Here is a 27,670-nt window from a genome sequence, read left to right on the forward strand (position 1 = left end):
TTTTTAAAGACTGATGTAACAAGATGGATTGAGGGGGATGCGGAGAGGAAAGGCTTGGGAAAGGGGAGTAAAAACACACACTTAAAGAGTCATTTCACATTGTAAAAAAAAATAGCATGACTTTCTCATAACACCAAGCAGGCCTACGGCATACAAAGCAGGCTAAGTACAGGCAGACTTTAGACAGCTACTGGGTCATCAACATCTCATTTGTGTGACCTGTCCAAATTCTGGAGGCTGTTTATTTTTGAACGTCCAGTTTAAGATTGTAACTTTTTTTTTTTTTTTTGTCAAACACGCCAATTCTCACCATTGGAAGATTATTTCCTCCCCATATGTGCTGTGCTGCTGACTCCAGAAGTACTTTTAAAAATATTACAACTACCACATGGTAATGACTGTGTAGGGAACTGGTTATTCCTCACTGCTGGGTTTTTTTTTATTGGAATAAAAACATCCTCCAAATCAGGGAAAGGAGAGCAGGAAAGAAAGTACTGATTTCTTAGTATTTTTTCAAGGAAAGAGGAAAAAAAAAATTATGAGGAGGAATTATTGGTCTTCGGCCACTGAAAGCTCATGATATTACCCATTTCACGATTTTCAAAGGTCTCGTGTGGCTTTGGCCCACATTAGAGGTTTCCTCTTCAAGGTCATGGGATGAAAAATCTCATGCTTTGCCTGCTACCAGAATGGCAATGTAGAGTTTGGTCTGCAAGGAAGTAGTGTCCCTACCTCTTCTATGCCAAACCAGATGAAAATAGGTGTTGTTGCAGCCACCCCTACCTCTGACACAGGTATCAGCAGGGTCAGCCAGTTACCCTGATATTCTGAGTCTGCATCGTGGCCCAGAAAGATTTAAAGGCAGCGGCAGAGCCTTTGCAGGCAGTTCCGTGGCTTCTTGTCTTGGACCCATCTGCAAATCCTCCCTTTTGCTGGGTTAAGGGGTTCTCCAAAAGAAGGGATGCAAGCAGTAAAGCATTTCTGGAGTCCTCAAACACATACACACAAGCAAACTTTCCATGCAAGGCTCTTCATGGACAGAGGAAAGTCAGAAGTGGACAGCAATCATCTTCAAAATTAAAATAACCAAGAGAATGCAAAGAGCTACGTGTCATTATTCATGGAGGCAACATCGCAACATCTGAGGCTGACAGATGACATAAAGAAAAGTTATTTTGCCTACCTACATAACAATGGTCAAGGTTCGGGTTCATGGCTAGTGACCCTCGCTGAGAAGTGTCTGCCCTACAACCAGCCAACCACTTTGCTTCTTTAGTGCAGCGTGAGAGCAAATGCAAGAGACCGACACAGACATTCAAAGCATCATGGATAGGGGCAGGGGTGAAAGGGTTGGTCAAGCAGCTGCAAGGAGAAAGCGAGCACTTCTAGAAAAGCTGAGGTTATTAATCGGTTTAGTATCAGGGAAAGCCATTAGAAACCCTATTACCCAAATATCCCTTCAAGTCATTCTGAGAAAGAACAACCAAAAAAAAAAAATTTGCAGAAACAAACAAAACTGTAATCAATAATCCCTCCCCGCCTCCCCCTCCATGCCCTCCTCCCACCCCAGGAGGTTTTGCATCTTTGGTTTCTTCCCCACCATTAAATGACACTCCAGAGGGATTTACAATGCATTTCCCCATTTGTTCCAGATTCCCCAACCTCCTCCCCTGTCCCTTCCCCTCCCCAGATTTTATCCCATAAAATTGGGATTATTTTTTTTTTTCCTAAAGCAGACAGGTGACTTGAAAAATAGACAAAGCCAATTAGGGACAAGTTACCTATCTGCTTACCTGGAGCAAAACCAAAAAGCTAACCCCAAAAACCCTCAAGAACTTGGCACCTAAAAGGGATTGATATCCTCAAAATTTCCAACAGCAGCAAAATAAACAAAGAAAAGATGCAGGAAGGAACAGGGAAGTGAAGAATGGAAGTTAACGCAGACTCTTCATGGAAGTGTGGCAATCTCATCCTTACACAAATCCCACTATCCTCAGAACTGTTTGGGTTCTCTACATAACAATTTTCTTCTTTTTTTTGAAACATACGTTTCTCTCTTTTGAGTTTTCTTTGAAATGCATTGGTGGGTCCAGCCCAGAGCCACATCAAACCAAATCAGCATTATATATCGTTCTGCTGTGTTTGGCCATGTATTGGTTTTTTTTGAGTTTAAATTATCTTTTTTTGGAGGTTGGGTTTGGAGGGAAGAAAAAACAAAGAGGTGAATGGAAAGGATTAACATAAAAAAAAAAAGAAAAACAAAACAAAAGCAAAACTATCCAGCCCCATTTTCAATTAACAGCCCTCCGAGCAGTGCGAAATACTAAAAGGCTTTTGCCGTGCTACATCCAGATCTGCTGTGTAACATCGATGATAACAACTGGGGATGCTCTTGCTTAGCATTCAGCCCAGATGAGCTACTTTCTTGTGGGAGCCGAGGGCTCATTAAAATGACCTTTCCCCATGATTATTATTTAATGAGCGTACTCTAAAACAGAAACCCCTTGTGTCTCTGGAGGAAAAGTCTCAAGTAATCTCTTTTCCCACTCAAGTACTAATGACAGGCTGACGAAAAAAAAAGCTGCAAGAAAAAAATTGGGGTGAGGGTTAGGGAGGGAAACTGCAGAATCAAAATTAATGCGGTAATTGTCACATCCTTGAACACCGTCGGTTATGTCTGGGCATCTGAAAAAAAATTACCATGCAAAAACTTGCCATATAAATTTTAAAAAGTGAAAAAGAAAAATTTCTGCCTGTTGAATTTCTGCCTGGGGATCTCACACCCAGCACCCTCCTGCAGCAGCAACTAGGACCAAGCGCCTGCACATTTTATCTGCCTGCCTCAAGAACCTATCAAAACAAAAACAAACTGAAAAAGAAAAAAACAAAAAATGAGTGAACAGAACAAAAATGAAACTAAAGGGATCAGGAGGGAAAAGCCTAGGCTTTGTCTGGACAAAGGCAGCAGGGATATTTGAATAATAGAGAGTACCCCAGACTAGGTTAATTCCAGTTCTACTCATGGGGAGTGGGAGCAGGAGGGGGATGCAGAGCAGGATGAAGTGAAGCGGCAACCTAATCGCCTGATAAGAGACACAGCAAGAGAGACAAGGTACACAGGTTTAGTTAAAAATGAACTCGATATGTTTAATAAAGCTTGGTATACCAAATCGCAGTACAAACATCAAGTCACACGGCCACACAACAGTATCCCGGTATTAAAATAAAAGGAAGAAGAGAAAGGAAGAAAGAAAAAACAAAGGAAAGTAATTAAAAAAAGAAAAAAAAAAAAGCTCCTTCCAAACCTCTACAAGGCCCATGCCAAAATAAAATAATAAGAAATAATAGTAAAAATAGTAATAATAATAATATAATGGTGGTGGTGGCAGCAAGGAAGAAAGTGAGGGAAAAACTGAAGGGAGGAAGGGAATAGGAAAGCAGGGAGAGGTGGACACTAAAACCCATTTGATATAAAAGCTCTAAAAGAGCCAGCGAGTAATAATATCACAATGATACAGGTACAAAAAAGGCAAAAAAATCAATGTCGGTCTGATAAAGCAGGCTACGCTGCCAAGAACAGAGATGGTCGCCCTGGCTCCGACCATCGAAACGTCTGACCCCGAGCCCTGGCTTCCCTCGCCCCCCGCCCGCTCCCACACAGGCAGAGGGGGGCAGTGGGGGTTGCATTTGCTATAAACTAGTAACCTTGATCGAACGAGTCCTCCGAGGAGTCGCTGAAGGAAGATCCAGCCTCAGCCTCCCGCAGCAGCAGGCAGAAGGGCTGCTTCCGTCCCGCCGCCGCCGCCTTCGGCTTCAGCGGCCGCTCAGCCACCACGCTGCGGGGGACAACCTTGGGGCCACCGGCCACCCGGCTGCCCTTCCTGGCCACCGCGCTGTAGAGACCCGGTGGCCGCGGCTTGGGGGCAGACGGGGGCTGTGCCGGCCACTCGTCCCTCAGGGATCCCTCCTCCTCCTCCTCTGAGTCTGTATCTGCGGTCAAAGCGGGTGGGAAGAGCGTTACAGCAGAGAAAGGGGGTTTGGGAGTCTTTTTGGGGGTGCTTTGTTGCATCTTTTTGTGAACAGGCCGTAAACCAGGAGGGAAAAGCAGCTGCAGGAGGAACAGAGTGCTCCTTGACGGGAATGGTTGGACTCGACGACCCACTGGGTCCTTTCCAACCTAGTGATTCTATGATTCTACATCCCCCCCACCAGACTATCTTATCACCACAAGTCTCAGGCTCCGCAAGTGGGAGCCAAACAAACACAGAAACACGTGTTTCCTTCTTTTTGTCAGAAATAGACACTCTCCACCTAGGCCAAATGACTCCTGTCCTCCCTTAAGACAAGATCCAAGGAGCGTTTTTAGCTCAGGAGCAGAAAACTAAGGTAGATGTTTCTGCTATGATGTCCACCAAAGGTGCAGCAATGCCAACAACTGGGTTATCAACCTGAATTAGTCTTAACCGTGGTCATGTCCAACCACTCTGACCTACATCTCCCTTTCTACATAAACCAGCTCTCCCAGAGGGTTTTCGACACGGCAGCTGGAGCGAGCCCAGCTGCCAAGCAGGCAACACAACTAACTCCAAATGTCTAACTCCCAACACGCCATCCAAGATGCTCTGTGGTGTGCAGTATAAAGGACACCGAAACGGAGCAGGGATCAAACATCTCCATGAACTGTTGCTTTACAGAATGGGTGGTGAGAAGTCATTCAGTGGTCCCCTCCAGCATCTGATGAGTGGAAGGAGACATACACAATACCCTTGGATGCAATAAAAGCAGGTATGAATGGTCACCTCACTGCTTGTGAATTTCACTGTGAGCTCCACAACATTAGAGACAATGTAGTGGGGACCATTCCAGCCTGTGAGCCGCAGCAGATGCTCTTCAGTATCAGCCCAGGTTGGGCATTGCTCCACACCTCCACCACAATGGCTGTGGAGATGAACGAATGAGAGGCGGCCACTTAGGAGGCCCAAAGGCCAAATACGCAAATGATTTGGGGCATGTGACTTCTGTTAAAATTGGTGAGAAGAGGATGCTCAGCTTGCCCTTTGGATCCATGCCCAAGGTTTTGAGGACTCCAACTAGAAAATTATGAGGTTAGGAGGCAGGAAGACTTGGCACCAGTCCCACTTCTCCTCCTCCATAAGAGCAGCCCACTAGTCATGGGAGGTGTTGCCATATGCTCGACCTGCCTCCCCAAATCCATCACACTTGAGTGACCAAACGACAGCCTAAAGCCCTTTCCTTGAACCCGCACACAGCTGAAACACCATGCACCAAAGCTGAGCCATTTCAGACTCGGTTCCTCAGTGACAATTCTCCTATGCTGAGATTTGTGTGGTTAAGGAGTACATTCCTATACCAGGAGACTTACTGGAAAGGACAGGGGTCTGTCAGCTCTTTTAGGTCTGAGAGGCAGGTTTTGTTCATGAAACCACAGTACCAAAGTACAAGGGCACTGCAAAAGCTCCCTCTGCCAAAAGCCAAAGCTTTTAGCTCCAGCAACATTCCATGCCTCCTATTCCTATTAGCTCCAGAGCTTCCAGTTCAGGAGCCATGCAGCTGTCCCTGGGTGTGAAGCACGTTTAAGAGCAGAACTGTTAGGTGGTTGTGTACAGTACGACTAGCCAAGGGTTGTGCTCAAGTCCAGTGGACACAATGGCTCCTATTTTGCCATGTACATGGCTAACTCACACCAAACATTTGTTCAGCTGGAGGATCCCTACCTCATCATTTTCCCATTAGTGAAATTTCTAAACCAATGTTTTGCCCAGAAATACATTTGCTACACGTACAAACACTCCATAAGGGTTTTAACATGAGACTTAACTGCAAGAAAAGGAAAAGATGTGTATCCAAGTGAGCTAAGACAATCATGCAACCAGTCCTCAGACCATAAAGTCCTTCACGTGCTCTCTGTCCCATAGTCTGCCTGAACCATTAAGGACTCTTCCACCTTTGGTTCTACTGTTTTCCACACACTAGCTGCAATTCTGATTTTTCCTTCTCTAACAGGGGCCCCTACCTCTGCTCTGTTTCAGAACCTCTGCCTCTGGTATACTTTGGGTTCAGAAATGGCAATCAGAACACAAGATGCCGGCATGGAGACGAACACTGATGAGCCAGATGGGAAGGCTGAGCACAGTCAGCCAGGAACCAAGCCATTACACTGAAGGGCAGGAGGATGCTCACAAACATCAGAGTCTCCTGGCAGGCTCTGCCTTCTCCAACTGATTTCAGGGCATAACTCTAAAGCAAATCCCCCTCAACTCAACACCGACTTCAAAAGTCAACCGCTGACCACCTCCTGGAGCACAGGCTACGAGTACTCCTCTGACAGGTAGAAGGAAAGTGTCTACTCCCACCGAAACCAAGAATGTGGGTCAACTTCTTTTTTAAAGCATGTTATTCCCTTGCCATTCAGTACAACACAAGCAGAGGCACTGATATTGCCTGCTTCTTGGACAGCAAGCTGGGCAGACAACTCGATATACTGACCCCAAATATGCAGCAGCATTGACTAGCCAGGGTTAGCAAAACCAGATCCATCTCCAATGCCCCTTCCAAGAGGCCAGAAACCCCTGCCATAAGCCCCCATAACAGATTACACCATAAGAAGAGAGAAATGAGGAGTTACTTACTATAGGAGTAGCTGCTAACTTCTGATATTGCTGGTGAATGGGAAACTTTGAGTTGATTTTTGACTTTTAATCCCACCTCCATCTTCTTCATTTTGGCAGCCACTTTGTTTTTACCTTCCTTGGTGGCTTTCAGCGACAGGCCCAGGTTCTTGCCCAGGCTCTTCTTCTCCTCCTTACTCGGCAGAGCTTCATGGGGTGGGAAATACCTGCTGCCACCTCCACTAGTTTTTTGTTTTCCTCCCAAGCAGTCAGAAAACTTGAAGGGGGATTTGAGCTTGTCTTGTTTGGTAAGTGAGAGGGCCTTGTCAAGCTTGCTGGCCAGCTGCTCCTGATCTGATGGTACCTTCTTCTTCTTGAGCTTTAACTGCCGAGGTGAAAGGAGGACATACAGGTGAATACAGAGTAGATACCATGGCAGACCAGAGGGATTTTACTAGCTCTCTTAACAGTCCCTCATGAATGCTGGTTAATAAGGCCTCTAAAAGATGGGTCTTAAGCCCAACTTGCCATAACCCACTAGCGCTAGGGAGGAGGAAGATGTCGTCATCAAAGAGCACAGCTTTAGCCTTATCGAGCACTACAAAATTGCAAGAATAGCCTAGAAAAATACAATTTTCTTCCAAAAGAAAGATGTTCATAGACCAACACATTTGGGAGTTCTTTTTTCTCAGCATCTTCTGTTTTTTAGGATATGCGTGGGTTGGCTTTACAAGCTTTTCTCTAAATCGCAAGGATTAAAACTTTTCTTTTCCCAAAACGCCAGCCAAATAAATACGGATTTCCACATAATCAACCAGCTCCAGAGGCTGGGATGCCAAAAAGACCCAAATACCTCTCAGCAAAAGCATCAGCACCACTGCATTACAGCCAGAGCTGTTACACCCTTTTCAGTATTTTCTTGCTTCTTGAAAAAAGTAAATACACTTTACATGTGCTAAGGCTAGATAACAGCAGCTGTAACCCAGTACTTTGCCTGTATGCGTTTTGGATTTCATCAGCAGCTTAAAGCTCCAGTAAGTATCTCGTTGCCTCAAAAGGAGAAGAAGAAAACCCTGCATTTTAAAATAGCAAGATTGTGCTCCCATTTCTTCCCTCGCTTCGGGAAGTCCGTTCCCCACCACTATCTCGACAGGCAAAGGGGTCAGACAAGCACAGCTCTGGATTCAGAACTAGTGTAGCACGGCAATGCTCTGGCTGGCTCGAAGGCACTTTGCCCCTTTGCAAACACCCCTCTGCTGCACAGGCAGCTTCTAAACCCACATGAACTGAGAGCAGACGCTCTAAGATCAGAAGGAGTTAGCCAGTGCAAAGCAGGAAAGAGATCTGCTTTTGGCCCGTGGTTCCGTGTCCACCATGAAGGCACTGACCTCATTTGAGAAGCTGGGAGCCACATCGTGCTCTTCCCAGCTCTGGTTTCTCCCTTTCATCTTGCCACTGCTGCTCTCCACATCCTCGTCCTCCTCCGGGAGGGCCCCTTTGTGCCTCTTCTTCATGCCCTCACCAGTCTCGGAGTCTTCAGAAAGCAACAACGACTTGCTCAGTCTGCAAGCCAAGCACAGGACGGGTCAAGGTCGGGGGCTTTCCTACCTGTGATACCCACCTAGCGCAGAAGTGAGGTTAAATGCCTCCTAGGACAGCAGGGATCCTCAATGGGAGCCAAGTCCACTGTGAAGTGGCAGCATTTTGGACAAGGTCTTCCACCAAACAGGAGAGCCAAGGAGCCTTTCTTGCACATCCCTGGCCACCAGCACAGATGAGGGTGGCTGAAATCAAAGACCTACCAGGTGGTCTCTGAAAGGAACCACTTGGTGTTGAGTAACAGCTACCGAAAAGTGCCTGATTTGGTACAGAGCAGGAGAGGGAAGGACAGACAGCTCCACTGGGCCCTCTAGGTTTTTTCCCACCTCTACTTTACAGAATCTGTCTGTGCACAGAGATTCTCGAGGCGCAGGGAGGTGCCTCACTGCCCAGAAACTTGCTCTGGTTGCTTGGGTATGAGCAGGGAGGTGGTAAGGAACTGCCACACAGGGTGACACGGTGGGACAAGGGCACTGCAGGGACTGGCTTGCCCAAAGAATAGGCAATGATGTTCTTTACAAGCCTGGCCCCTCTGCGAAAGGCATTTGTGACCTACATCTTCAGTCTTACTTCAGGATTTGGGGGAAAAGGAGAGGGTAAATTAATAATAAAAGAACAAACTAAAAAATAAAGTAGGTAAGACTACAAGCACATTTTTTACTGCTCCCCAGCTGTCTCCAGTAACTGTGTGATGGATAACCAGTCAACACCTCAAGACCTCTACCAAGCCTCTGTTAAAAGTTCTCATATGCCATGTCCTTCACGCTAAGCCTGCTGGCCCACGTCATACTATCACCACAAAGCCGCTGACATCAGGCAGCCTCCTCAGCTTCCAGGCATTTTTCCTGCTCACCATCCTCTCTGCTGACCGCCACAGACAGCTAAACCAACACCTCAGGCCCTGGGTGAGGGTGCATCTCCATGCCCATGTCAGGCTGTTCAAGTACTCCTGCGATGCAGGGACACGCACACACAACACTATCATGCACGCACACATGCAGAACTCCAGTCACCTCTGGATGCCTCCAGCCTGTCCAGCCATCAAACACGAAAAGCAAAACAGAAAGCCACCAAGAGGACAGATTTTCAGAAGGACACAGTCAGTGGAAGCTGGACACCTGAATCTAATGTGTGGTCTTGAAAGGACATCTCCAAAAATATTTAGCACACAGGGAGGCAGCTTGGAGATGCCTTCCTATTGGAGAGAGCCGGCCATCTAGGGATGGTTCCATGGCCAACAGTGGGGAGATGCAGGCTGGACTTGCAAAAGAGAAAACAGAAGAAAGAATGATGCAAACATTTGAAAGAGAGAGGTCAGGCGGAACCAGCTCCCACTGATCAAGGAACAGAAACGAAGACAGCAGAAACACAGCACAAGGCCCTACAAAGTAGATAACCTGGAAAAGCTCTGTCCTTCCAGTTTTTGACATCATCATCCTGGTCATTAACTCTACAGCACCATCTGCTCTCCTGAAAACACACAAGGACGCACTCCCTGATGCCAAGAGCTCACCTAGAGGTCCCTGCCCAGCCGGCTGCTCCGGATCACCTCACTGCTGCTCACCTCAGCCTGTCCTACGTGCACCCAACACCACAGAGCAGCAGGAGGAACTGCGCTGGCACAGTATTCCCGCTGTGAGGACACACTCATGCTAAATGCACACACTTCCACAACACCACTGCTGCCAGAGACTGGCCTGCCAACACAACGCCACAACAAGCCCCCGCTGCATCTGAGATGCTCTCCCCAAGTAAGACCCTGGTGCAGCGACCCTGCCATTTTCCCATCTTCCCCAAATTCCAGCCTTACTTTCCACTCTTGCTGTCACTCTTCCCTCTCTCCTTAATGGGTGACAGAGCGCTTGATCCAAGTTTCCTCTTCCTGGGCCTTCCAGGGCCTCTTCTCGCCAAGCTTCTACTTTTCTCGTCATGCTTTTCCCTTTAAAAAAACCACACGCTTCACTGTTAACCAAGGCAACAAAAAAAAAAAAAAGCAAAGAAAAAAAAAAGCAAAATCAAATTTTGCAACCAAAAACAGGAAAAGAAAGAAAGCAAACAAATCCAAAAAAAAAAAAAAAGAAGAAAAAGGGGAAAAAAAATTAAAAGAAAGCAAGCAAGAACGGGAGCCAACCCAGAACCTTCGCCTGTCACCAAACTGCTAAACTGAGCTTCTGAAGTCAAGGTTGTCTCTAATACGGTCTCCCAGCTGCATTCACCAGTGATCGGGTTGTTGTGTCACTTAGCCTAGGAGTGTACTGTGCAAAGCTCTGGTGGGCCATACCAGGAGAAGAGGAGACAGGGAGGGATGGAGGGCTGTTTTCTGTCCTGGACCGAGAGGCAGCGAAAGTGCCCAGCTGGAAAAAAAAGAGACCAAGTGAGCAGCCTGCGACTTACTCGGAGTCCCTGCGGCGCTGCAGCTTCACCAGCTCCCGCTGCTTCTCCTTGTATCGCCGCTGCAGCTCCGCCAGCCTCATCCTGTAGTCCAGCTCCATCGCATCCATGTTCTCGATGGCCGATTTGATGGAGTACATCTAAGAGGGGGCAAGAAGGTCAGGACACCTACACTGGGGTGGAGCACACCGGGGTGTCCTTGTAAAGGCCAAGATCTGCAGCCCAGCAGCAAAGCCCTCTGCTTCAGTGGAGCAGAGCACCCTCGCACAAGCACAGCCTAAGAGTGGTATCCGAGCAAAACCTGCCAAGAAAGATGTTCTGTGGCTCATGCATGGGATGGTATCAGCTTTGAGGGAGAGCAACCCTGGGAAAGAACCTGCAGGATAAAATGCACCCATGGAGTCTCTTTTTCCTTATTTAAAAAGACAGATCAAAACATTCCCTGTCTTGGAACACTTACTTGCAAGGTACAAAATAAGTTGTCAATCTCTCCCATGGGGAAGAGTCAGCAAAGAAAAAACAAGGAAAAACCCTCCTGCCACTATCTTTATTTATCCCCCCCAGCCAAAGCAGTAACAGACGAGCTCCTGCTGGCTTTGTATTACAAACGCCACTTCTAGGGCTGCCGAGGGTCCTGCTGAGATCAATCGTATTGATTCTCAAACAAGGGAGGAAGCTAAATTGCACCACAGACTCCTGCACAGCCTTGAAAGCAACATGAGGGAAGCGCTGGCTCGCGCTGCTGAATGCAGAAGGGCAGCACGAGCCGGGTGGCAAAGTGTGGCTGGAAGAGCAAGTGGCGGGGAGTGGATGCACTGTGGCTTTTCAGGCTCAGCCACACTAAGAACTACTTACAGGTTCATCTTTTTTCTGCATCCAGCTGTACTTTTTGTTAGGATTCAGCTCTCGAGGCAGCCGGATGGTTTTCAGACTTTCCATAAAGGGGGTGGAAAGCACTTCCATGAGCATGTGGGTGCTGGCAGCCAGCAAACTCTCCAGCGTTGGCCGAACAGGGAAACTCTCTGGGCCTGCTGAGGACAGAAAAAGAAGCTGTAGAGGTTCGCTCTCCGCCACTGACTTTCCAGCAAGCACAAGGAAAGGCTGATGCCCCTTTCTGGACCATGTCAGCCTAAGGAGCCTCCCAGCCACTCTTGGCCTCCACCTGAGATCTCCCGTTGTACCCAGCCATGGTGCAACTAGCAGTTCCTATCACGTCTCGCCTCAGGAAGTTACTGGAAGGTGAGATCTTTTCAGGACCTGCCAAGCCCTTGGAAAGCATCATCTAGAACTACTGGGGCCTCTTGTGCCAAGCCCCAACAGACTGCAGACTCAGGCCCTGCCAGAAGGGTGTTACCCTGGCAGCTCTTGTCAAGTGGGGCTCCGTTTCCGCTACGCATACCACAAACTGTCTAGACATGGTGAGGGCCCTTGGAAGGGGAGAGCAGTACAAACACCACACGTAGCTCAGCCTAATGCAACAAAAACCCAGCTCCAATCCAATCCAAAGTACCAGCTGCTCCTGCAATTCAGGGCAATGCTCTCCTTGCTGCCTGGCTGAGGTTACAAGAGATGCCGCTCCATTCTTCTGTCCTCTCTGAGAGCACTGGGACCATATGCAGGGAGACCCAACCTGGCCCAAGGCTGGCCAGACAGAGCACTTGCAACTTACTCTGCATTTCTTGTTTCCTTTTCTCCAGCTCCATCTCTGCAATTTCACTCAGCAAAGTGATCCCCTGCAGGAAGGAGTGCTCCAAGGTTTGGTCAGGTAACACCTCCACCTTCACCTGGGACGCAGCGACACTGGTGGTGGTCAACAAGGAACATGCTTGAGGCATTTCTGTGGCAGCCACCAAAGCATTCATCCCAGCCAGCGGGTCGCCCGGCTTGATGTCCAGAGCTGGGATTTGGCAAGAGATTGCCTCTTCCGTGTAGGAAGGGATCTCTGCTCCCTGCTCCTCGTCCCCAGGGGACAGGCTGGGAAACTCCCTCCCCCGGGGCACATCAGTGCTCTGCAAATCCATGGCTGCAGAGACCTCCTCCCGCTGGGGTGTCAAGTCCATCTCTGGCGGCTCGTTCTCTGTGTGCACGAGCGAACCGTCATAGTCCATGTGCACAGAGCAGGTTTCTGCTCCACTCCCAGTCTCTTCCTGAGCCTCTGCTTCTGCAGGGCAGGCCACAACCTGGTAAGGAGGTGGGCAGCTCTGAAGGTCTTCCTGGTCCTGCTCCATAGCACCCAGGGCTTCACCTTGATGCAACAGGAGATTGCAATTGTCCACGTTCTGCACTGGGACAGCTGTGGAGGTGGCGATGTTCAGAGTCCCCATGTCCTGCTCACAGATGGCTTCCTGGCTTTCCTCCATCTGCACCTCTGATTTCACCCTCTCTTCCAAGGACTCCTCTTCTGCTGGTGCTTGGATGGGCTCTAGCATTTTGGACGGAGACAAGTGGATGGGCTTGACCTCTGTGGAAAGCTCCATGTGTTCAGAGCCTTCAGCAGGCAGTGGGACATCAGGAGCCAGGACATCTGCATCAGATGCTGCAGTGGGCTGGAGGAGGTAGGGATAGTGTCTTCCAAAGGAGGGAGGCAGGGACTGGAATGGATATCCTGGGGGGATCTCTGCAAGACATCAGAAAGGACAGGTGTGTAATGGCCCAGCCTTCAAAAAAACCTCTCTTGCTAAGGCATAGAGATGCGTTCCCTTCATCTCGTCTCTCCCTATTCTCAAGCAGTGGCTGCTTTGGACTCCTCTCTCCTGACCAAGGTGCCACAGGCATCAGCACCCCAGAGGTCCCTTCTGCACCTTTCCAGCGCTCTCCTGCAACTGGAAAAACATCTGCCTCCTTCATCCTTCACGCATTCAGACTTCAGCCCTCGAGGAACCAACCCAGGCTCAACCCAAGGGAAGAGGACAGCCCACAGCCCCAGACGCTGCCAAGACCCAAGCACTGATCCATCAACACCATCCCTGGTTCTTGCCTTTCTCCTGCCTGTTAGATGAGCTACATGCTTTTCTCTAGGGGAAGGGATGGAAGCAGGAAAGAGCTGAGGAGAAAAAGGGGGGCAGGCACAAACACAATGGGACTCTGCCAAAGCAGGGCTTTCTTACCTGGGAACAAGGCCTGATATGGACCAGCAGCCTCTTTTTCCAGCTCCAGGTCTTTCTTCTCCACAGTCTCAGGTGCCTCTTCCTTTGGAGGGATGGCAGGGGCAGGGGGTGGAGAGGCGGGGGGCGGGCTGGAAGGATGGGAGCTGGGGGTGGCGGGGTAGGAGTAGGCTGGCTGCGAAGGTGGCTCCTCCATCTTTTGGATCACCTCAGCTTTGAGCACAGACACAGGTGAGGCTCTGGGAGAGAGGGGAGGTGGACTCACAGCCTTGCTGTAGGACGTGGAGGCACTGGGCGACAGCACAGGTGGTTTTCGGTGCGCCAGTCCCGGGGCAGAGGAGGAAAGGCCTGATTTGGCACTGTCCAGGCTCCGTTTTGTCACCTTCTCTTCCATATCCGCACGTTGCTCATTCGCCTTCAATCTCTCCTGCAGCAAAAACAGAGCAAAAACTCAGCATGACATCTCCACCTGTTCCTGGAAAGTGGCACAGACCTACCACCAAGCAAGACCAAGATATGGTCTTACCAGAAATGCATTGGAATAAAACACATTCGCAGTGCAACACCATTTTAAGACCAATCTGATGGAGTGTGACACCAATCTGTGACCGCTTTCTTTACAAACTCACAGCTCCAGGAGTCATGTGAAGGGTGTCTGAGCTTTCACTTGCAACGAAAGCAAACCATTTCTACTTCTAAGTCTCCAGCCTAGCAGGCACATATGTAAAATGAAGGCTGAAAACCAGATGACTGCTATAAAAATTAAATGCGTGTAAAACACCCAAATGAAAGTTCATGACTTCCAAAATCATTTGGTGAGCAGGAGCTGGCTCCAGGATCCAGTGTGATTGCTGTCAGTATTGCAGCTGCTTCTCTGAATTTTGTGAGGAGGTGGCCAGGGATGAAACCACTCAGCTAAACAGAGACATCCCTAAGGAGGGAACCAAGGTCACGCTGCTGCTGGGCAGCTCTCCTGACAGCACTGCTCAACGGCTTTACACCAACCCCCTCAAAACCAACACCAACTGTGCAGGATCCACTGAAAGTCTCACATCCCACAGACCAGGGTAGGATTGCTCAGTGCATCCATACCCTTGAGACACATTTGCAATACTGGCACAGCTGCTTTTTTTACCTCCAGACACCCCAACTTCAGGCCCATTTCACGTCCAAACAAGAAGCTCCTGGAAACGTACCACGAGCTGGGCGCTCCTCTGTAGCTCCATAGCATGGGCCGCTTGCTGCTGCAGAATGTACAGCTCGTGCTGTCGCAGCAGCTGCTGGTGGGAGAGGAGCTGGAGCTGGTGAGCGTGCTGGAGGGAGCTCCTGGTCGGGGGGTACATGGCAGGCCACAGCGGGGGTGCCCGCTCCATCAGCTCTGCTGGGGAATGAGCAGAGATGCAGTCAGAGAGGCAGAAGGATGGGGGTGGCTAGAGGATTCAGCATCGTGCAGGGCAACTGTCTCTACCCCAGAGCCAGGGTTTAGGCGATTCCAAACACTGGGCTACACAGAAACGCAACCAGAAATGCAACAGGCAAAAGATTCTGTCTTTCCCTTAGCAGCCCCACTCCCATCACCCCATGGGTCCTGCCATCTGACTTGCTTCGCTCTCTACACACCCTTGGTTTGACTGTCCCTGGTTGAGCCCACAAGTATTTTCTCCTAACCAAGGACCCAAAGTCTACGGGGTCCTGCAGGGGATGAGGTGCTCCTGCTGAAGATTACACATTTCCATCTCCGAAACACACCTAACGAGGCCAGCTCACACCCACCCTAGAGCTGCAGCTGCTGGTCCCCACAGGTACGTACGCTCCTATCTAGCTCTCTCCAAAGCCTGTTTCCTCTCCACAGACGTCAAAACACGATCCTCGGGGATGTGCTCACATTCTTACCAAAGTGTGGCAAGTGCTCGCTGGGGATCACAACAAGCTGCCCCGACTGTGGGTCTCTGGCAAACTGGTAGGCGGAAGGGAGAGCTCCCCCCATGGCAGGGGGGAAGCCTGGAGTCATGCCCTGGTGCAGGGAAGGGTGACCAAGTCCTGGAAGAAGAAACACCACAGTCACAATTCAAGCAACGCTGGCAGCTCCTACCCCCATGAGAAGTCATCTACCATTTGACTGCTCCAAACCACCTTTTTCCCTTTCCCCTGCGATCAGACAGCAGTGTCCATGCTAATGGGCACTTAGCAACCCCTCTCCCTGGACTACACTGTTGTGAACATGCCATGGACACATCACTCCCTTCCAGGGCACTCACCGTAGGGATGGCCAGCCAGCCACATGGAGGGGCTCCCTGTCCTGGGGAGCCAAGGGTGAGCTGCCAAGTGGGAAGCCGGATCTGCAGACCAGCGCCCAGAGCCCGTCAAAGCTGGGCCTCCCGTCACCATGAGGTTGGAGTTCAAACCATTCGTGGCACAGCCAGATGGGTGTATTCGGGCAAAATCTGCCAGCTCCTTGCTCTCTCTGGTCATGGGAACAGCAAGAAAGAGAGTGAGAAAGGGTCTGAGTGATGCAAGTTACTGCATGGCTGGAGGAGTCCAGGGGTACAGACCAGTCTGCTGAGCGAGTGTGTTTGCAGAATAGGGTCAGACACCCAAGGAGAGCTGCAATGGAGTGAGTTAGTATCACATCAGAATAAAACATCCCATCCCTCCATCCCTTCGGAGCAGGCACGGATTTGCAGCAGTTTGTTAGGACTGCTCTGCTGCAGATTCAGGATCTGCCTGGTACCCGACTCAGCGCTCCCCTCTCCACACCAGGCTGGTGCCAGGAGCTACAACCCTGTCCCCTCTCCAGACAGGCTGTTCCTGAGCACTGCATGTGGCACTGTGGCAAGAGAACTCACCTCCCTCCAACCCTCACCTGAGCAGCTTCTCCTGATCCCGCTCCAAACGCCCTGCCAGGAGGTGGCTGTCCCGGTGGCGGTTCCTCTCATCCCCGCAGTCATCTTCTGAGCGTCCATGCCCTAAGAGACAACCCACCACCATCAGACACGAGAAGGAGTCTGGGGAAAGCTGCCCCATCTCCTCTGGGCATGGAGAGGCAGTAAGTACCCTGGGAGCCAGCACACCCCAATGCCACTGTTGCCAAGACTTTATCATGCTGTCTATGCGACCAAGATATTCTCACTAAGGTGGCTTCTGGGTAGCACTCAGATGCATATGGTTTGCGGTTCGTGTCTCCAAGCCATCAAGGGACCCACTCCGACGCCACGTCAGTCTCCCAGGACAGGGCAGCCACCAGTCTGGGAGCAACAGGACCAATGGGACCTTTTTTCCTGAAGGACAGTGGCAGATTTCCCATCTCAGAAGGAGAGGAGTCCCAGATAAATCCCTGCATTGAAGTATACAGCTCTGCTTAGCACACCTTGTAGGGGAGATTTTCTCTCTGCATCCTATGAAGCATCTTGTGCTCTTGCAAACCAGCCTGGGAGCACTGGGCATGCTCTGAATTCCTGTCCTTCTGTAACAGGCAGAAACAAAACTACGGACCCTCACAAAACCTTTGTGCTCCACCCTGTAATTCAACCTGTTAGCAGGAATCTGCATCCACCACTGAGCTGTACAAGAAAGGGGCTGGTGAGGCAGGGACACATATGGCAGACGAGGGCAAGAGTCCAAAAAGGGGGGCTGGATGTTTGGCTGGCAAAACGGCTTGTCCAGAATCAGAACAGCCCTTGCAAACACAGCCTGGCACGGTGGCAACTCTGTCTGCAAGAGATTAAGAAACACCTCCACAGGAGCAAACAGCAGCTCTTCCCTTGGCCCTGCCAGGACCAGGTACCCTTTTCTTATTTTATTCAAGGTCTCTACCCCCACTATCCAATTTTAGGCTTCTTTTTCCCTAGTTTTTTCCCCAGCTTCTTTCTCCATGGGTGTTTTTTTCCACAATTCCTGTTGCACCTCTCCAAGTTACGCTTTGGTGACAGGATCCGCTCCTAAATCCCACTTGCAGTGAGCAGCTGGCCAGTCCAGTGGGGCCAGGAGGAAGGTGTCTGCTTCCCCCCAGCTCCCAGCGCGCTCTGCCAGCCCATCCCCTGCCTTGGGTGATGCTCTGCACCCCATAGGGCTCAGTGGCGCAGCACAGCCTCGCACGGCTGCACCCTGGCTCCCTGGCAGCCCTTTCCAAGGTCCTTGCTCTCCTGTCTGGATAAGGTTTGGCACACGGGAAACCATCTCAGAACATCAAGTCTATTCTGTTGACAGGCAGCCTTTTCAAGGAGGGCTCCACTGTGCATTTCCACAAACCTGGACAGCCCGTGGGTTTTTTTTTGCTGTCAAGTCTCCAATTCCCTCAGCTTTTACTGTCAGAAGGAATCCAGGAACAAGACAACATCTCCCCCAGCTCTTCTCCCCAAGGCTCCCTCCCTGGACTTCAATCAGAAAGCAAAGATGCTTTAAAACCTGGCACACACCTCTTCCTCCCAAAGGACTTTCCAGGGTCACCACATTTTCCCTTGCAGCCTGCCAGGACACCGCAGGCAGTGGCTGTCCCCAGCTCACTGGACAATGCCCCAAGCAGCCTCTGTTGTTCTGTTTTACTACCCAGCCTCCACCTCCAGTAATATGGAGCAAGCCCTTGGTTAACTCGCAGCCTCCCTCTTCTCCTTGGCACAAGGTAATCTGACCACCCCTTCCCCACCAGCCTTTTATTAGAAACCTATTATTCTGTTCTTTTATCTCCGCTCCTCCTTCTCCCATCAACACTACCTGCACTCTGCTATTTATAGACAGGTTTATCACCTTTTTCTCATCCCCCTTCCAAACACACACACTTTCTTATTCGTCTAATTCCAGCCTAGCTCCAGCCCTGCCGACAGGACAGTCCCTTTTCCGTACAGACTGATGATTGTCCAGACAGTGAATGATCATTTTGTCCATATACACAAACATGACGCATGGACTACATCGAAAAATTCAATCAGTTATGCACAGAGGAAAGGCTTAAACCCGTTTCCTTGACAACCAATGCCCAGCACTAAATACTTGCATTTTACTTGCCAAATACTACAGATTAGCCAACTAAAGCCTGCTTTCTCCTTCTTAAAAGGTCTAAACATTCAAGCACCGTCCACTCAGCGCAAGCAAGCTAATGTTATTAGACGAATATCTCCTGGCACACAAAGGGGGGGCAGCATTTGGGGGGCGAGAGGAGGAGAAAAGCAGTCTTGTTTTCTGTCTGAAAGCCAACTGCATCACTTAGCAACGAGCCCGGAGGTCTGCCAGAATTCAACCCTTGTTTGCAGCCTTTTAGTTCAGCTCAGTAAATTACATTTAACGCAAGCTGGGAGGGTCTGGGATGACTGAACGGCTGAATAAACAGCCCCCTGTGCTGCCCACGGGGTCCTCAGCCGGCTCCTGCCCAGCACAGCGAGGGCAATGGGAGGCAATGGAACAGGGAGAGGGGCTGCCAGCCAGGAAAAAAGCACATCTTACCACTGAGGTTTGGGAAAGGGGAGCAAAGGCAGAAAAATGGGAAAGGCAAAAGCTGAAAATGGAAAGCCAACCATCGCTCGCCAGCCACTTGCTCTGGCATCACTCCTTGGCACGCCAGAGCCGAGCTCTCCCTGTGATGGGCAGCCCCCAGGCGTTTCCTTGCTACACAAGCCAAGCAGAGCACCAAAAAGCTGCCAGTACCATGGCTTAAATCAAACCCATGAGATTAACACACCAGCACAAAGGTGGATTAAGGGGCTTCTCCATCACATCCTTTGCTAACAGGAATCAAATACATGGAGAGGTTTTCCTCGGAGGTGGACAGAGGGGATGGAAGAAGAGAAAGGGGACTCTGCCTCGCATGGGGTGTCTCATTCTCTGCTATGACTTACAACGTGCCCTTGACTGAGAGACAAAGGGAGCTGAGGATGCCCAACTCAGCTCATGCCACACAGTCTGCACTGGTGGGAGGTCCTGAGACAGGTCTGGAGAACCTACCTTTGATGCTGCTGAGAGACAACGAGCGATCCCGATCCGCCAAGCTGGGGGCCAGTTTGCTGCTGCTGCTGCTGCTACTGTTGTCCTTCTGCCGGGCCACAGCCACGGCGATGCCAACGGGCAAGTGCCTCACCTCCACCTCGCCCTGGGAGCCAATGCTCTCACGGCCAAAGGATTTAGCACTCTCGGGTCTCTCAGGGTCCCTCTTCAGCTGTTTTGCTGGCTGCTGCGACAGCAGCTGCTGCACTTTGGAGGTGCCCAGTTGCGAAGAGTCCAACTTCATGTTGCCCAAGCCACCAAAGGGGCTCTTCTTGCCACAGCTCTGCCGGGATGAGGTTTCCTTGGCAAAGCTGCCGCTGTACTTGATGAGGCTCTGCATGGCCGACCCTTCGCCGTGGGAGGCGGGGTGGAGGACATCCGCGGCACCTCGTGAGCCCACCACCGAGGACCGCGGCAAGCCGCTGGGGTCAAGGTAGACCTTCTTGGCTTCCTCCTCCGCCCGGGAGACGTGGTTGTGCTGCGCGGCCAGCACCGCCATCTGCGTGGTGGCAAAGTTGCCCATCTCAAAGGGCTTCCACTTCTGCTCAGGCGGTTTCAGTTGACCGTGGTCCAGGTGCTGCCTGGAGGAGTCCAAAGTGCCATAGACCTTTGCTGCTTCTTTGGAGCTGGATCGCTGGAAGCGGTCCCGCTCACAGGGGCGATGCTCTGCCTCCGGACTCGGCTTCAGCAAGTCCTTGGAGGCCAGGAACTCCCTGCTCTCCGGAGAGCCCAGCCCCGGCCGGTTGAGGAAGGGCTCTGAAGTGACCTGTCTCTTCAGCGCCATGGAGTTCGCCCTGATCACCGAGCCCTTCTCCCGCAGAGCCTCCATCCTTTTGGCATCGCTGTGGCAAGAAAAGTCCTGGGACAAGAGCGTGCGGGAGGCATCTGTGAGGCACCGCTCTGTGGGCGACTGCAGCACCCCCACCTTGCCGAGGTCCTTGTCCTTCACCTTGTTGTCGCGGGCCTGCGAGGCGATTTGGATGGGCCCGCTCCTCTCGTCGTAGGCTTCAACCGAAGGCACGAAGGTGGGGGCGATGACTTTGTGCTCCCTCCCCAGCTCCTTGGCCGGCGGGAAGATGGTGTACATGCTGGAATGGACGGGCTGCGGAGGGAATGTTGTGGCCGACGTCATCTTCCCAGGCTGTGAGGGGTGTGGGGACGGGCAGCTACAGGAGACGTGCAAAGCACCCACGGAGGGCAGCAGGGGCTCCCCGCGCTTCAGCCGCTCGGCGTGGGCGTGCGTGGAAGGCCTCATGTTCTCATCGTGCCGAGCAGGATCCTTGGCACAGCGGTCCTGCTCGGCACCAAGGACCTTCAGCATGGGGTCCCCACCACCGTTGCAGTTGCTGAGGGAAGAGCTCTGCAGCGGGTTCTTAGATTTGGGTTCCCCACCACCCGTGCCCCGATTTGGCATGTGCTCGGCCAGGAAGGGCGAGAGACGCTCACCAACCTTCACCGCCTTCTCCACCACGCTCACTTTCCGGTCGCTGTCAGGCTTCGTGTCCTGTGTGAGGTCTACCACGCTGCGGGGCCGGGGCTCCTCCTTTGGCTTGCCTTCCTTCTTGGCAAAAGGCAGGGACAGATCGCTCCGGCATGCCCTCTCCTTCCCACCAGGGTCTTTCAGGCTTTCTTTCGAGCTCTTATGCAGCTGCCCAAGGTCCTTCTCCCGGAGCAGAGTGCTCGGTGTGTGGCTGCCCGCAGTCCTCGAGAGGGGAGGCTGTGGGTGCAAAGCGGACTGGCCGGCGTGGCTGGACAGGTAGAACCCATCTGCAAAGCAGAATCAAACAAGGTTACCACAGGCCTCTGAGCCCTTCAGTCCTACACAGAAACAGGCGAGAGGTGGAAAGCTGGGAGGGAACAGGTTTCAAGGACGCTTCAGACATGGCTAGGAAGGACCAAGGCAGAGAAAACCTGGCAGGAACCTCCAAGTGGCCCAGGAGGGGCTGAAGGACCCTTCTATCTCTGATGTACACTGAGCTTTGTGATAGGGCAGCACATGGGGGCTTCAAGAAAGGACCTGACCAGGTTCCCACACAGCACAGCCACGTCAGAGACCTCGGTACTGCTAAGACCAGGAAACATCCCTGAGAGGCAACCCCAGGGGGTTTCTGCTCTTCACCCTTGACCTCCCAGCACCCAATAGCATCCAGTCAAGTAAGCACAAAGGACAGGACGAAAACCCAAGGGTAACCATGAGGAAGGGTGCACGGGGACCCAGACTCACCTTTCTGTGACTCGAAGAGGCTGTGCTGACCCAGCTGAGCCAGGAGAGGACTGCCGGCACTGGGGGGCTCGAGGTGGCTCAAGGGAATGTATGACGGGTAAAGCCCATTAGGCAGATGGGAAAAGCCTGCAGAAAATGGGAAACAGAAGAGGGAAACATGTTTAAGCCCAAGCGGCACGCCGCCTTGGAACAAACCCCGCAGGAGCACAGACTGTTGTGGCTGTCAGTCCCTCACGCACCAGGAGTGGCGGCTGCAAGGACGCGTGTGGTAACACGCACTGCACAGCGGGGCAGGCACAGCCCGTGCTGAGAAGCTCCTGCTTCAGCTACTGACCCACCCTGGAGGGTCCCCAACTCGCCCCTTGCACCTCTGCGGGGCTCTAACTTTGCAGCTGGTGAGCTGCAAACGGAGCATGCTGCTCTCTGAGCCGAGTCTTAAATGTGCAGGCAAAGCAGCTAAACCTCCTGGCTGATAAGCTGGTTTATCACAAGTACAGCGACCTGTGGGTGCAGGCACTCCCCAACACGCTTCCCCCTCTTGCCAGCACAGCTTTGCCAACACAGCCCATCCCTGCTGCAGCTGCCCAGCACGGGCTTTGGGAAAACATGAGAGCATCCTCCACAGCAGCTCACACAAAGCACAGTGTCACGTATCCGAGCCCAGCATCTTATCCCAGAGGAAGGCAAAACAGAGCAGAAAACTTGCCATCCATCTATGAGTTGAGATGAAAGCAGTGAGTCCCCAGGACCCCGCTGCCAGCGGTCTGGATTCCATCCTACACACTAGGGCCTCCTCCAAGAGTGGCCCCCCCAGCAACGTTCTCATGCAAATAATCAGCAGCAGCATTTCAACAGTGAATGCAATCACCATAATAGTGGTAATAACACAAGCTCTTGGCTCCAGGCAGCAATTCCTCTGCAACACTGCCACCAAACGGCATCTGTGCAACACTACAAACCCCAACGCTCTGCGAGAACCAGCATCCCAGTTGGTGCCATCACTTAAAAACCGATTAAAAGCCATCAGGAGCGTCTGAAGGAGCCAGTCAAGCCCTGTGCAACTCTCATCCCTCCCCCTCAGACTCCATTAGCAACCGACTTCCCCCAAATTCAATGAGCCTACTGAAAGCAACCAGGATGGGAGTTTGTCAGGAGTCCAACTGGATCAAAACAACATCACACCAAAACCCAAGAGGATGCAGAGAAGTTCAGTCCCAAAGCCGCACGTGGAGCACCATCTGCACGAGCAAGTCAATATTTCACATTATTTAGACAGCCAGGATCTCTTTTGCATACATGTTTGCATCCCGGCACACGTGCTTCACTGATGCGGTGCTCCGCACAGCTCCTGGCCCAGATCCATCGCGCGACAGCTCCCAGCAGCATCACCCGCACACGCCGACCCTCCAGCGGCAGCACCAGAGGAGCCACTGCGGCCGTGAAGATCAACACCAAGCCTGGTCCCAGTAGATAAAACCTGCCATTTAATCTGGTGTAAAAGCACTGAGTGCTCACACACATTCCCACCTCTCCTTGGTAACCCCAAAGCCTTCTCTCTGGAGCATTTCCAAGCATATTTTCTTATTCCAGGGCTGGAGAGAGCTGGGTAGCACCCAAGGGCACGGACTCTGGGTTAACTGTGAGCAGCTCTGTTCTCCGGCATGTTTGCCTCGGCCCTGCTGCGCTGGCACCGAGCCAGCACCTGGAGCAGAAGTGACACATTTCCGAAGAAACCCGAGTCCCATCTGGCACAGCACATGGTTGCAGCACAGTAAACCCCCTGGAGCACCCCATGCAACACCCGCCCGGCAGCCCAAGCCACCCCCACGTGAGCCCCTTCTTCCAGCCAGACCTCGATGCCGGCTGCAGCCACTCCAACCGGCAAGAGCATCGGCACGGGGATCGCAGCGAGACAGATCCCAGGCTGCAAACACCACCGTGCTCAGGCGCCCATGGCCTGTCCCCACTCGCACACAGTGCAAGGACATGAAGCCACTTGCGGAGCTTAAGAGGAAGGGGAGACGATGAATCCCTGCCAGGCAGCACAGCGACATCTGCACACAGGTTTAAGCTACAGATATCCAGACTGGTAGCTGTTTTGGTACCGGTTACATTCCTGGTCCTGCTGGGGTAGCTCTGCTTGCAGCATCTTATCCTACGTAGGGTCAGGCCCAGCCCCAAATGCTCCAGGGCTTCCTCCACACCCAGCTTTATCACATCCCGCAAACCAGGACGTGGCCTCAACCCAGGGGCTGCAGGAGGAGGCATTGGAAGGTCGGCCAAAAGAATCAGGGGATGAGGAGCTGTGGAATGACAGTGGCCAAAGGGCAGGTGAAATCCCCTCCAGCTGCCCAGCATAGCATGAGCCATCACAGTGGTTTTCCAGCTGCCGCGTTGCAGCAGGGAGCAGAGCGATAACGAGTGGCTTCATGAGCAGTCCAAGCTGGAGAGAGGTTCGACTTTGCAGGTGGGGAAACTGAGGCACGGGCAGGTGTGAGGAGCTGCCTGCACCACCCAGCTGACCAGCAGCAAAAACCAGAAAGCCATCCGAAGCCCAGCCTCCGGTTTACCAGCAACACTGTTTTCCCTTCCTAGGTGCCTGGAAGGAGAAGCTGCCCAGGCTATATTTACCTGGCCTGTTCCCTGCCAGGAACCAGAGCAGGGGGCAGGGATCTGAGCCACAGCCTTCCTGGGGATGAACTCAATGCAAATCCAACCCCGAGGCACAGCCAAAGCTTCCCTTCCTCTGCACAGCCCTCCAGCACCAATACTGGACCGGCGTAAGACTCGCACACAGCCTGAAACCTGCTGCCCCACTCCCCGGGGCAGCACCTGGAGGGGAAGCTGCTCCTTCATGCTCCAAGTAGCTGCATTTGCAGGAGGCAGCCGCAGGCAAGTCGCTCCCTCCTTGGATCTCCGTGCCAGAAAGCGATGCCAAGGGGAGAAACTCTACCGCAGTGAGCAACACACGGCTCACCCCAACCATGGGCTTCTGCCAGGAGAAAGGGAGGGGAAAGGGGGAAACCACAACCACCTCCATCTGCCTGGGGCCAGAGTGTTTGCTGAACCAGCGCAAGATCCACTTGGCCCAGGGACACGCCGACAGGTCTCGGCAGGCTGAGCCACGCTCCTCCAGCCGACTGCTCACCAGAGGCGCGCTGGCACCGCACCGTGGGCACGGAGGCACAAGTTGGCAGCACTGCCAGCACCACACCAGCTGCGCCCCCCTTCCCTTCCTCACCACGCCAAACGTGCGTGCCCATCACCGTGGCCTCTGGGAAAGGCACCACCAATACGAATCCCATGCGGGTGCTTTGCTGGGATGGACACATGATCTAAAGCAGCCTAGCTCAGCGGGCAGAAGTTTTTAAAGGGCACAGAAATCATCCCTTAAGCCACCTTAACCCTACAAGAAGGTGACAGCACATCCCAGCTGGGCTGCCCAGCGATGCTCCAGCAGGTGTAGTGGATGGGCATGGGGGACGGACACACACCTGTCCCCTCCTTTCCAGCTCCAAGATGAGTGGGTAAAATCTACCTGTTTTCACGACTGAGACATAAATCACCAAGGACTGTTATTAGAGGAACTTGGCGGGCGCAGATGTGCCAGCCCAGTTGCAAACATCGTCTTTGTTCAACTCTAAAACAGCACAAGGGGAAAGAGGTGAGGCTGGGTGACTCACCACCGAGAGGGGATGTGACCGATGGTGAGATGAGATACCAGCAACCGCACAAACCGCACACAAAACGTCTGGAGGCCAGAGGTCGCGCCGGGGGAAGCAGGAGGGAAACGGGCCCCACGTGCTCAGCCCACTCAGGGTTTGCCCAAAGCTCACTGGGAGGAGGGAACCGACAGAAAACATCGCTTGGCTGAGGTGGCAAGCAGGTGGATGTGCCTGCAGCAGAGCAGGCCACTGCGTATCGCTGGTCACCTGGAGTTTTTAACCTGCGGTCACTCTCCATCTCAGCCCTCGCAGTCCCCAGGCCTGAAATTCACTCCCTGCTGGATGCGTCAGCCAAGCTTGAGTTGTGAAAGAGCCAGGCAGGAGGGGGACATGCTGGAGTCGAATGCATCCCCACCACGGACGTTGCTCCAGCTGAGGGGCCAAGCTATATGCCTGATGGTGACAAATGCATGTGGCAGCGCTGGGAAAGCAGCTCCATCCCAGCCTGGCTGCAGGTGACCAGCCAGCACCTTCACAGCATCCCCACGCTACCCTGCTGATCCAGCAGAGAGGTGATGGCTCTCTTGGGCACCCATGAAGGGTCAAGGACAGCAAGCAGGAGCAATACAGGGACACCGCTCAATGGGGAATGCACTCCAACAGTCCAGTTTTCCAAACCGGCTCGCAGCACCAATGCACCAGCAAGAAGCAGCATCCACAAAGCCTCCACTCACACCCAGGGCTGACTCTCCGATCCCTGCCATCGCCTCGAAGAGAATCACACGACAAGACGCAGTGTGTGACAGCCCTGCTGACCTGGACAAGCAAGCAGGTGGCCGTGCGATGCCGGTTGCAAAGTGCAGCCTGGAGCTCAGCCTTGGGCACGAGCCTCCTTTGCCCCAGAAGCCACAGCCCTGTCACCGGAATAGCAGCGGCTTCCAGAGCCCCAGGAGAGGTGAAGTAACTCTGCCCCAACAGCCCCATTTGCCCGTTATGGGTTTCTGCCACTTATGAAATATTTCCAACCGCCAGCATCTCACCCTCTCCTCCACAGGCTGTGACAGACAGACACACTGCCAGGAAGCAGGTTGGCACCACAAGGAGCTGTGCAAGAAGCGGTGGCCACAGAGCTGAAAAGCCTACTCCCATGGTCATAGAACCATTAAGGTCAGAAAAGATCTCTAAGCTCATCCAGTCCAACCGTCAGCCCAACCCCACCACGCCTAGTAAACCATGTCTATGACCTCTACATGATTTTTTAATCCCTTCAGGGGATGGAGACTCCACCACTACCCTGGGCAGCCTTTGCCAGGGCTTCCCCACTCTGTCAGTAAAGAAAGTTTTCCTAACATCCAGTCTAAACCTCACCTGGTGCAACTTGAGGCCGTTCCCTCCTGTCCTATCACTCGTTACTTGGGAGAAGAGACCAACATCCACCTCACCACGTTCTCCTTCCAGGCAGCTGCAGAGAGCAATGAGGTCCCCCCTCAGCCTCCTCTTCTCCAAGCTAAACAATCACAGTTCCTCATAACCCCTGTGCTCCAGACCCTTCCCCAGCCTCACTGCCCTTCTCTGGACACGCTCCAGCAACTCAGTGTCCTTCTTGTACTAAGGGGCCCAAAAGTGAACAGACAATTCAAACAGCCAGCACCAAATATAGGGACATGATCCCTTCCCGGCTCCTGCTGGCTACATCTGATACAAGCAAAAAATGGTCCCTCTGGTGCAAGCCCTGAAGGGCTTGGAAACACAGCAGCGCGGGTTTGGTTTTATTTCCATGGGATGTTTTCACGGCTGGTACCTGAGGGAGATGTGCAGCCCTGCTGCAGCTGGGCTCTGGCACATCGCTAGAGCCGCAGCCGCCGCTGGCTGGGAGCACGGTCACCTCTTCCCTGGTCCATCTCCCAGCGATTCACAGGCAGCCAACTGGGACAGCTGTCCATGCCACAAACAGCTGGATAAACGCTTACATCCTCACAAGTTCCCATTCCCTGGCAAGGAGGGAGGGAGACGGGGAGAAGTCCAAGCACAGCGCGTACCCGCCGGCTGCCAGCCCCCACAGCCCTCCCACCGCCAGCTGCCCGC

At 52.4% G+C, this 27,670-nt stretch overlaps 1 protein-coding gene across 2 annotated transcripts in view; it reads right to left on the reverse strand.

Moving 5' to 3' along the window:
* Positions 1-27,670, reverse strand: part of TNRC18 (trinucleotide repeat containing 18) — a 55,811-nt gene that overhangs the window by 15,644 nt on the left and 12,497 nt on the right. Inside the window, exons 2-15 of one of the 2 annotated variants that reach the window (XM_069870387.1) lie at positions 21,921-22,046; positions 19,658-21,463; positions 16,587-16,689; positions 15,982-16,187; positions 15,617-15,763; positions 14,920-15,104; positions 13,727-14,150; positions 12,289-13,236; positions 11,475-11,650; positions 10,623-10,759; positions 10,039-10,167; positions 8,018-8,192; positions 6,651-7,014; positions 3,706-3,990 (exon numbers count right to left, since the gene is read on the reverse strand). In XM_069870387.1, the coding sequence (XP_069726488.1) occupies positions 3,706-3,990; positions 6,651-7,014; positions 8,018-8,192; positions 10,039-10,167; positions 10,623-10,759; positions 11,475-11,650; positions 12,289-13,236; positions 13,727-14,150; positions 14,920-15,104; positions 15,617-15,763; positions 15,982-16,187; positions 16,587-16,689; positions 19,658-21,463; positions 21,921-22,046 (5,211 nt within the window). The remainder of the gene's footprint in view (positions 1-3,705; positions 3,991-6,650; positions 7,015-8,017; positions 8,193-10,038; positions 10,168-10,622; positions 10,760-11,474; positions 11,651-12,288; positions 13,237-13,726; positions 14,151-14,919; positions 15,105-15,616; positions 15,764-15,981; positions 16,188-16,586; positions 16,690-19,657; positions 21,464-21,920; positions 22,047-27,670) is intronic. The other variant, XM_069870388.1, reaches the window with a different exon arrangement.

This window comes from Phaenicophaeus curvirostris, chromosome 16, assembly GCF_032191515.1.
Source record: "Phaenicophaeus curvirostris isolate KB17595 chromosome 16, BPBGC_Pcur_1.0, whole genome shotgun sequence".
Lineage (NCBI taxonomy): Eukaryota > Metazoa > Chordata > Aves > Cuculiformes > Cuculidae > Phaenicophaeus > Phaenicophaeus curvirostris.